The sequence below is a fragment of the Callorhinchus milii genome, unplaced genomic scaffold, assembly GCF_018977255.1.
Source record: "Callorhinchus milii isolate IMCB2004 unplaced genomic scaffold, IMCB_Cmil_1.0 Scaffold63, whole genome shotgun sequence".
Taxonomy (NCBI): Eukaryota; Metazoa; Chordata; class Chondrichthyes; order Chimaeriformes; family Callorhinchidae; genus Callorhinchus; species Callorhinchus milii.
The window spans coordinates 35656-46413 of NW_024704804.1; the positions used below are offsets into that span (position 1 = coordinate 35656).

The window sequence follows — 10758 nt, forward strand, 5'->3', positions numbered from 1 at the left end:
GAGGACACGTAGACAGTGCTTTACTGGCAGGTCGTGTATTTTGTGCACAGCGGAATCCAGCGGACTGCTTGCGGTTCGAGGGCTCAACTCTGCACCAATCTACGCAAACACTATATCAGTCAGCGAATAGCGAACTTGTGGAACAGGCTCCCGAGGGAGACGGTTGAAGCAGGAAGTATTGATTCTTTGAAACACAGATTAAATAGTTTTATTTGAGGAAATAACACGATCTGATACAGCACACAGGAGTTCGGGACATACGTGCATGTGACCGCATGGCAGTTCGAAGGCGAAATAGATGGATCCTGATCTTTTTCCATTCAGCATTTCGGATATAATTCTGTTCTTAAAGCACATGAGTTACCGAGATCTTGATGTTTGGCCGGTTGTGCAGGGCAGAGTCGTGGAAGCTCACAATCAGAACATTAGTGCTGTCAAGCCGATGTTTTGTACACAACAAATACATCTTGCAATTACACAGCGCCTCTCACGTCGGATGGCATTTCAGAGCGTAGGACAGTCGTGGTGCATCACTATGAGGCGGGGAGAGCGGGGACTGACAGGAGGCAAAGTCGAATAGGAAGCTCTTCAGTTGAACTCGAAAGCGGAATACGAAGGTGCACGGATAGGGGATAGGGGATGTGTTCGAGGATTTCGGTGCGAAGTGATCGAAAAAAGGGACCACAGATGGTGGAAGAGAGAGCAAGAGTGATATTCAGAAAGCAGAAGCAAATCGAGAGAACACAGGGTGTTGGGGGTAATGAGCGGTCACAAGTGTCGCAAGGTGCCTGGGCCTGAGGGGTTTCCATAAACGAGTGTGAGGATCTTGAAATCAACCCGATAGTTTACGGGAACCTTGGCTAGAACTGGTGTTTTGGGGGTACGGAGAACATTATGGGTCAATGTGCGGGCACCATATTTTGGATTTCTATCCAGCTTAGTCCTGGCGATACGATTGGATTTATCATCCACAGCATCTTGCGGGAGAGAATTCCAGATTTCCACTGACCTTTGGTTGAAAAAAATTTTTCAAATTTCACTCTTAAATGGCCTACTCTCATTTTAAGATATGACACCATATTCTAACAAACCTCATATAATTTTTTGATGAGCTAACGGAGAGCGTCGATAAAGATGTAGTGGATGTAGTTTATATGGACTTTCAAAAGGATTTGACAAAGTCCACATAAACGATTTGTATGAAAGATAGAAGCCATGGTATAAAAGGGACAGTAGCAGCATGGATGCAGAACTGGCTGGGAGACAGAAATCAGAGAGTTGTGGTGAACGGCTGCTTTTCTGACTGGAAGGCAGTGTGCAGCGACGTCCACTGTGTAGGGATCGGTATTAGAATCACTCTTCTTAATATACATAAATGATCTGGACTTGGGTGTACAAAGCACCATTTCCAAGCTTGCGGACGACATAAAGTTAGGTAGGGTGGTAAACAGTGAGAAGGACAGCAGCCAACTGCAGGAAGACATCGACAGAATGGTAAATTGGGCAGACACATGGCAGATGAGTTTCAATGTGGAAAAATGCGAAGTAATGCATTTTGCTAGAAAGAATGATGGTAGGCAATATAGGCTGTTAATACCATCTTAAGGGATGTAAAAGAACAGAGAGACTTGGGGGTGCAGGTAAATTAATCCTTGAAGTTGGCAGGACAGGGAGATAAGGCAGTAAAAAGGGCAAACGGGATGCTCGGCTTCATAAATAGGGGCAGAGTGCACAAGAGTCAGGAGGTTATGATGAACCTATAAAAAAACACTGGTTAGCCCTCAGTTAGAATACTGCGACCGGTTCTGTGCACCACACTATGGAAAAGATGTTAAGGCATTGGAACGGGTGCAGAGGAGGTTTACGAGGATGGTACCAATAATGAGGGATCTTCATTATGAGGAAAGGCGAGAGAGGCTGGGATTATTCTCATTGGAGCAGAGAAGGTTACGAGGAGAACTAATCGATGTCTTCAAAATCATGAGGGGATTTTTGATAGATTGGAAAGGGAAATGCCGTTTCCGCTGGTGGGTGTGTCGTTGTCTCGAGGTCACAGTTTCAAGATAGTCTCTAAATGAAGCAGAGGGAGGTATCGAATTGGTCGAATCTGGAACGCATTGCGTGAAAGGGCGGTGGAGGCAGATTCCAAAACTACTTTTAAAAATTAGGTGGACGGGTACTTGAGGAGGACGGGTTTGCAGGGTTATGGGGAAATGGCTGGGAAGTGGGATTGACATTAATTGCTCTATTCAAAGAGCCGGCACAAACTTGATGGGCCGAATGGCCTGTTTATGTGATGTACAATTCTATGATTCTATGATTCAATTGTTTCAGTGCCAGTCTGTTAATGCAATACATAATAATCCTGGCATTTGGTACAGCGCCACATCATGTTATCGAGAAGAAAAATACGGGAGAAAGTGAGAGAGAGAGAGAAGAGAGAGAGAGAGAAGGTGAGGGAGAGGAGAGAGACAAAGGAAGGGAGAGAGAGAGAGGGACAGACAGTAAGGGGAGAGAGAGAGAAACGGAGAGAGACAGAGAGAAAAGAGTAGGGGAGAGAGAGAGATAATAATAATAATAATGATAATAATCATCCTTGCATTTGATGTAGGGCTTTTCACCTCAGGCGGACGTCTCAAAGCGCTGCAGAGAACACACTGTTAAGTGAATTGACTGTATATTTCTGGGCGAACCCGGCAGCCAATTGCGCACAGCAATGTCCCACAAATAGTCGTAAATTGAAAATGACCAATTTATTTTTGTTTTTGGTTTTGGACGGATTATTATTACGCATGTGGAGTAAGGAAATTTGCCCAAGGTTTCGCCGTGACTGGAATTGAACTCACGTCTCTCGCTTGCAAAGCGAGTGCCCTAACCACTGAACTACAGGACTCCGATAGGGAAAGGAGTGGAGAGAAACGGAGTAGAGGGAGAGAGAAAAACGGAGTGAGAGTGAGAGAGAGAAAACGAGAAACGATATTAAGATCCGGGTTATCTGGAGTTCAGAGGTTCCTCCTCCCGCCTCAGTGGCTCAGGGAACACACTCCCCCCTTTATACAAATTTATTTACATTCAGTGCCTCCCACACACACTGAATGGCTCCTTCTCATTACCAAGATGGCCGCCGCCTCCTTCAATCCCTCCCACACAGGGACCTTCACCAAGATGGCCGCCATCAGTTCAACAACAACAACAACTTGCTCTTGTTTAGCGCCCTCCACGCCTGGCAGCGTCTCAGAGCTTAACAATGGCGGAACTCCAGGCCAAGCCGAGGGAAAGTGGGAAGGTGATTTTAGGCGCAGTCGAAAAGGAAGGAACATGAGGGGGTTAACCCAGTGTCTGCGGATGACATCACCGAGAGTGAGCGTACAGTTGAAGCAGAGAAGGGGCCAAGAATGTATCCCGTGGCCTTGACACCCGGTGATGATGGGGCTGAACTCCGGCCTCACACTACCTCCTGGTCTTGTCTCTCTCTGAGATGATCTCCTGGTTCAGCCCCAAAGCCAGTCACTACACCAGCTGTTTGTCTGACCGTCGTCTGTCTCTCCCCAAATCCCCATCTCCCCCTCTGCATCCTTATCCGCCCCTTCACCCAAAACCGCACTCTGCACAACTAACACAACCGGAGCCAGCGCAAGGAGGGGAGGAGGAGAGCGGGAATGGCGGTCATGGCTGAGGTGCCAGAGCGCCGGAGGGGAGGGAGGACAAGGCAGCAGAAGTATAATGGCGGGGACTTGCCCCACCCTGGCGGGTTTGAATCTGGCGCCAGGAAGTGACGTCACTCTTCTCACTCGGCCCGAGCAGCTTTCAAAATGGCGCCCGGAAGTGACCGCAGAACAGCGCGAGACTCGAACGTTATTGAGGGATTTTGAAATGCTGTCTCGTAGCCTAGGCCTCTCTTGGCCGCCGACGCGCGGTCACCGGCCCGTGGCCTTGACCACCCGGTGACCAGGCGGAGACTTGACCATTTCTCGTCCCGTCGATACCCGTTCGCGGCCTCCCGCGCCCGCCTTTAGTCACCGACATCCTCGCTGCTCGCGACTCCCGCTCGGTTTACCCGGGTTTCCCGCCCGTCCCCGCCGCTCGCCGACTGAGGCCCTACGTCATCACATGACGTCACTGCGCGGTACCCGCCGCCTTTCACAAGATGGCCGCCGCCAGACTGCCACGTCACACATATAAGGTCACTGCCCTGCTATCATACCTTTACCAAGATGTCCCCCAACACATATATCCCTACCCCCCAACCCGGGTCCCTTTACCAAAATGGCCACCATCAACTGACAACCCGCAACGCCGCATTTACAAAGATGGACGCCAATGCGCTTCACTAATACACAGAGGCACTCACTCCTTTACTGTCTCTCTCTCTTTCTCACTCACTCTGTCCGTCCACAATGGAAAGAGTGAAAGAGAGCGTGTGTTGGAGAGGGAGAGTGAGAGAGTGTGAGAAAGAGAGGCAGGGAGAGAGTGTGAGTGTGATAGTGTGTCAGAGAGAGAGAATGTCAGAGAGTGAAACAGAGAGTGTGAGACAGAGAGTGTGAGATAGAGAGTGTGAGAGAGAGTGTGAGCGACAGCAACAACAACAACATGTTCTGGTGTGAACGCCTCTCATGGCGGGAGGAAGTCCCCGGTCGCTGGACAGACAGAGATTCCGAATTTGTTCGCAGTGCAACTCCACCTCCCAGTACTGTGTAAATGCCCACAATGTTCTCTAAAATAATAACAATAATAAAAATAAATAATAATAATAATCCTGATATTTGATATAGCACTTTTCACGTCTTCTGAACATCTCAAAGGGCTTCACAGAATACGCTGTAAAGTGAACTAACTGTAAATATGAGGGCCAAACTGGGCAGCAAATTGAGCACAGCAGTGTGTGTCTGTCTCTGTGGGTATCTGTCCGTCTGCCTATCTGTCTATGTGTGTGTTTCTGTCTTTTTCTGTCTTTGTATAGATCTGTTTTCATGTGTCTGTGTGCGTGTCCATGTGTGTGTGTGTCATTGTGTCTGTGTGTCTGTGTGTGCGTCTGTGTGTAAGAAGGCAAATTGCTGAAGGTTTCAAGCCCAGATGGGTATCGAACCCCGTCTCTGGCTTGCGATGCCAGGGCTCTAAAAACTGAGCTTGATGACCCGTTGCTGAGACAGTTTACCGTAAAGAATCTGAAGAGGTTTGAGGCGTCTCGAAGGCGGGATCAGGCGATGCGTCAAATACATTGATTATTATTATTATAATAAAGGTTTTAACACCAAATTACTCCTCTCCACTTCAAGAGGGGGAAGACCTCGCTTTGAATCGCAAATATGATCCACAGACTGAAATCCATCACCAGCCCCACCCCGAATCCCGCCCCTATTGGTCTCCTTGTTGTAGCGGAGCCTCCAGCGGCTGATTGACAGAGAGAGTGAATGAGCGAGAGAGGGTGTGAGTGTGAGAGAGAGAGACATACTGCAAAAAGCCGTTTATAGATTTGGGATTAATGCAGAATTGGGAATATTTTGCACTGATGCACTTTAAACCCAGCGGATCTGTGGAGTGTTTTTAACCCGTTACCCGTGTTATCCACCGGTTTGGGTTTAAAATCAATGCCCAAAGTAAATGCAAAACCGTTTTTATATCATTGATATTAACGCAAACTTTGGGGTTTAATAAACTATTGCACTTTAAACCTCGGGGATTGGGGGGCTTTTAATCCCGTTTCCCGTGTTGTAAACAGTGAGTGGGTTATTATTACTTAAATACAAAGTCAATGTCCAACCGATTGTGTATGATTGGGATTAAGGCAGAGTTAGGATGCCTGGGAAGGATTTTCAGAAGTCTGGTAGATTGATGAGTAGCCGTGCGCAATGTAAGGATAATTATTGTCGAGATCTGGAACTGAAAGCTGTAGCCTGAAGTTTATGGTGTGAAACGTGGCTTCCGTTTCTCTGTGGAAATTGGTACCACATTCGATCACAAACACAACTAACGCTTCACTGTCGATTCCGAGAAACGATTGAGCCGTGGGCCCAGTGTGAAAGGTGTAATATAAACTACAAACATTATTGTGTAACGACACAGATTATAAAAGGTTCAGCCTAGTGGCCATCAAAGCCAAACACAGGTCATGGCTGAGGGTCTCCTCCTCATTAATCTGTCACCCGGCAGATCCTCAGAGGGTCACAGTTTCTGCCGCCGTCATTCAAACCGGGACTGAAGAGAGGGTAAAGTTTCTCAGTGAAAGTCTGGGTGAAAGTGTGGAGATGAGACATGTTATCAGCGTTGTAAAATGTCACCTGTCCCCCCTCATAGTCCAGGAACACTCCCAGCTTCCCGGGTCTCTCTGTCAGAGGCAGGGAGGTAGGAATTGAGGTCAGAGCTTTATATTTATTCCCGTTTCTCAGCCACAAAACCCAGTATCCGTTCTCTGGTGTGTACGTGATATCTCCTTTCCTGTTGACAGACTCTCTGGCCAATCCCACAGTCCACTGTGTTTTGTCGGCCACCTGCGCCTCCCAGTAATGTCTCCCTGATGTGAAGCCCTCAGACCCCAGGACACAGGGACAGGTATCAAACCTCTTCGGGGTGGTAGGGAGCTGCTGCCGTGTGTCTCCGAGTCTCACGCTGCTCAGGTTCTCAGACAGGATGAGGTATGGATGAGCTGTGTCAGAATCCAGAGTCAGAGAGGCCGGAGCTGATAGAGAGAAACAACACAAAGTGAGGGGACGTCTGGGATCTCAGACTATGTGCGAACACATCTACACCTGGGAAAACAATCCAGCTCAGAGGGTCACAGTCTGTGTGAGGGGGTGTGTGAGTGTGTTTGCAAGGATATGTGTGTGCGTGCGAGGGTCTGCGTGAATGTGTGTGTGTGAGGCGGTTTGTGTGAGGGTGTGTGTGAAGGAAATTGTGAGGTTATGTGAGAGGGGTTAGTGAGGATCTTTGTCAGTGTGTTTGTATGAGGGGTGTGTGCGAAGTTGTGTGTTAGGATTTGTGTGAGGGATATGTTTGAGGGGTGTGATTGAGGATGTGTGTGAGGGTGCGTGGCAGCGGTTGTCAGAGGGTGTCTGTGAGGGTGTGTGTGAGGTTTTGTGTTTGGACGAGTGTGTGGGATGTGCGTGAGGGTCTGTGTGAGGGTGATATTGTGAGGGTGTGTGTGATGCTGTGGGTGAAGGTGTGTGAGGGTGAGAGTGTGAGGGTGTTTGTGATGCTGAGTGTCGGGGGGTATGAAAAGGGTTGCATGAGGGATCTGTGTGGGTGTGTGTGAGGGTTGTGTGTGAGAGCTGTATGTGAGGCTGTGCGCTTGGGTGTGTGTGAGTGGATGTGTGAGGGTCTGAGTCACTGTTTGTATGACGTTGTGTGTGGGGATGTGTGTGAGGGCTGTGTGGGTTTGTGTGAGAGTGAGAGTGTGGGGGTTTGTGAGAGGTTGCATGTGAAGCGGTGTGAAAGGGCTTGTGTGAGTTTATGTGTGAAGGTCGGTGTGAGGATGTGTGTGAGGGTGGGTGTGAGTGGATGTGTGACGTTGTGTGTGACGGGGTGTGTGGTGATCTATGTGAGGGTTTGTGTGAAGGTGTGTGTGAGTGTGTGTGAGGGGGTGTGTGTGAAGATGTGTCTGAGGGTGTGTGAGAGAGGAGCTGTGTGAGGGTGTGTATGAGTGTGAATATGTGGGTCTATATGACGTTCCGTGTGAGGGTGTGTGTGAGGGTTTGTGTGTGAAGATGTCGGTGAGGGGGTGCTTGAGAGTCTGAATAAGTGTGTGCCAGTGTGTGTGAGATTGTGTATGTGAAGGTCTGTATGATCTTCTGTGTCAGGATTGTGTGAGGGGTTGTGTGTGAGGGTGTGTGTGAGGGGTTGTTTGAGGTTCTGTGTGAGGTTACGTGTGAGGGTGTATGTGAGGTTTTCTGTGAGGGCATGTGTGAGGGGGTGTCAGTGGGTCTCTTTGAGAGTCTGTGAGAGTGGTTGGGTGATGATTCGTGTGAGGGTGTATGTGATGGTATGTTTCTGGTCGTTTGTGATGGTGTGTGTCAGGGGCTGTGTGACGGTGTACGTGAGGGTAATTGAGGGTCTGTGTGAGGGTGTTTGTGAGGGTCTGTGTGAGGGACTGTGGGAGAATCTGTGTGAGGGAGTGTGTGAGTGTCTGCGTGAGGGTTTGTGTGAGCGGTGAGAATTTGAACACTATGACCCTCATTGAAACCTGGTTCACCGCAGGTGACATCTTCCCCCTCACTGAGGTCACACCACCCGCTACACCTACCACCCGCACCAACCGTCATGGTTTTGGGGTGGCCTTCATCTCCACGGCGTCACTTGCCCTGTCCCCCTACTCCACCTCTCATTCCCCTCTTTCAACACCTTAGCCGCTGCCATACCTCCCACATCTCTCTAAAAATCCTAATTTACTGCCCCCCCATATCCTGCCCCATCTTCATAGCTGACATATCCACACTCCTTGCCTCTCTCTGCTCTGAAACCCTCATCATCGTCGGCCAATTGAAACTCCACTTCGTCCCCTCCAGCTCCAACTCCCTTGACTTCTCTCTCCTCCTTTGTGAGGGGAGTGTGTGTGAGTGCTGTGTATATGAGCGTTGAGCTTGTGACGGGTGTATGTGTGAGTGGTGTATGTTTGAGTGGTAATAATAATCCTTGCATTCGATATAGTGCTTTTCATGTCTTCTTGACATCAGAAAGCGCTTCAAATAATAGACTGTAAAGTGAATTGACTGTACATTTGTGGGCGAAACGCGGCAGGAATTTGCGCACAGCAATGTCCAACAAACAATCATGGATTCAAAATAGAAAATGTATTATTGTCTTTTGTTTTGGATGGAATAGTATGAGGCATGTGGAGCAAGAAAATTTGCCCAATGTTTCGCCCTGCCCGGGATTGAACACAGGAGTCTCTCTTGGAAGGTGAGTGCTACAACCACTGAGCTACAGGACGCCAGGGGTGTGTAAGAGGTGTGTGTGTGAGGGTGCGTGTGTGTGAGGTTTGTGTGAGTGATGTGTGTAAGGTGTGTGTTTGAGCAATATATGTGTGTGAGGGTTTTATGTTTGAGATGTGTGTGTGTTGTATGTTTGAGAGTTGGGTGTGGGTGTGTGAGTGTTTGTGTGAGGGTGTGTGTGTGTGAGCGGCCATGTGTGAGTTGTGTGTGAGGCTTGTGTGTCTGAGTAATGGTGTACGTGTGAGAGGGTTGTGTATGTGAGGGTTTGTGACTGAGGGGGATATATGTGTGAGTGTGTGTGTGAGGGCGTTTGTGTGAGGTTTGCTTGTGAGGTGTGTGAGTGAGGGAATGTGTGTGATGGTGTATGTGTGAGGGTGCTTGCGTTTATATGTGAGTGTGAGGGAGTAGAGGTACGTGTTGGGATACATGTGAATGCAAATCTGTTGACACGGCTTCAGGGTGAGAATAGGAGACATTTACCTGGGCTGATGCCGTGTATCATGTGTCTCCAGGCTGTGTACTGTATAAGCCCTTTGTATATCCCCACAGGCAGCTCAGCCTCACATACTGACAGATCAAACCCCTCGTCACTGACCCTGAAATGAAAATGTGCTGCTCCAATTTCATGCAGCCTTTAAATGAAGATCTCCCTCCTTCTCCGGCTTGGTCTGCATGATTCCCCTCCTATCACAATCACATCCGGCCTGGCTCCTCTAGTCTAGTTCCACTGGTAACATACTGGGTATGCATTTTAGCAAAGATAACTCCAGCTCTGTACCGTTGGTCTGGCAAGCAGCTGTCTCTCCAGCTCCTGTCTCCCTGCAAATCTGGTTCAGACATTGCAAGAACTACATTTAGACCACCTGCCTAACTCAGACAGAACCACCTGAGACATCACACCGTGTACACACAATAACCAGAAACACTGAGATATCATGCCGTGTACACACAGTAACCAGGGACACTGAGACATCACACCATGTACACACAGTAACCAGAGAGACTGAGACATCACACCGTGTACACACAGTAACCAGAGACACTGAGTCATCAGTTGTGAAATCTCACCTGCAGTTGTGAAATCTTTTCTCTCTGTTTGGCTTCAGCTTGTAGAGCAGTTTGCTTCCTCTGTGTGAGAGAAGCTAAGGAGGATTTCACTTGATCCTGGAATAAACACAGAATTAACGTGTTTGACCGTGAAAATATCAGGTGGAGCAGATTTTCTCCCTAGTGAGTGGTATTGTTACCTTGTAGATTTCAACAGCTTCCTCAATGGGCAGGAGGCTGTGACCTCTGTGTTCCTGCCCATGACTGCAAACTACACACAGCAATTTCTTGTCAGATTCACAAAACAGCTTCATTTCCTCTCGGTGTTTCTCACAGTGAATTTTATTTTCCATTTGTGTCGGGGTCAGGGTAAATTTTCGAGCTTTCTCTGCTAGACTCGCCAAGGCCCAACTGGCTCTCAGGTTCTTTTCTGGAAAACTCTCCTGACAAATAGAGCAGCAGTTTTTCTCCTGATTTTCGCAGCTCCGTGTCACACAGGAGCGACAGAAGTTGTGACCACAGTCCAGGCTAACAGGATCCGTGAAGAAATCCAGACAAACCGGGCAAATGATCTCCTCGGTCCAGATCTCAGCCTGGAGTCTAGAAGCCATTTTGTTCCTCAGCGGTTCCTCATTGAAACTTGATTGGGTTTCAGTATGAGTGGGTTGGCGGCTCCCAGTCACTGCGCTGACAGACCCTCTCCTATAGTCTCTTGTAAAATCAATTGATGTGACTTTGATCCCAAGAGAAGAAGAGAAACCTTGTACAATGACAAGGACACCCGAGC

General features: G+C 48.5%; 1 protein-coding gene across 1 annotated transcript; it reads right to left on the bottom strand.

Moving 5' to 3' along the window:
• Positions 1–6026: 6026 nt before the first annotated feature.
• On the bottom strand, positions 6027–10642 carry LOC121851586 (nuclear factor 7, brain-like). The gene is made up of 5 exons (XM_042345586.1): positions 10172–10642; positions 9993–10088; positions 9664–9743; positions 9405–9520; positions 6027–6676 (listed from the first exon to the last, which is right to left on the bottom strand). Exons 1-5 carry the CDS (start codon positions 10580–10582, stop codon positions 6132–6134), a joined length of 1248 nt encoding a protein of 415 aa, XP_042201520.1. The 5' UTR covers positions 10583–10642; the 3' UTR covers positions 6027–6131.
• Between the last annotated feature and the right edge of the window lie 116 nt (positions 10643–10758).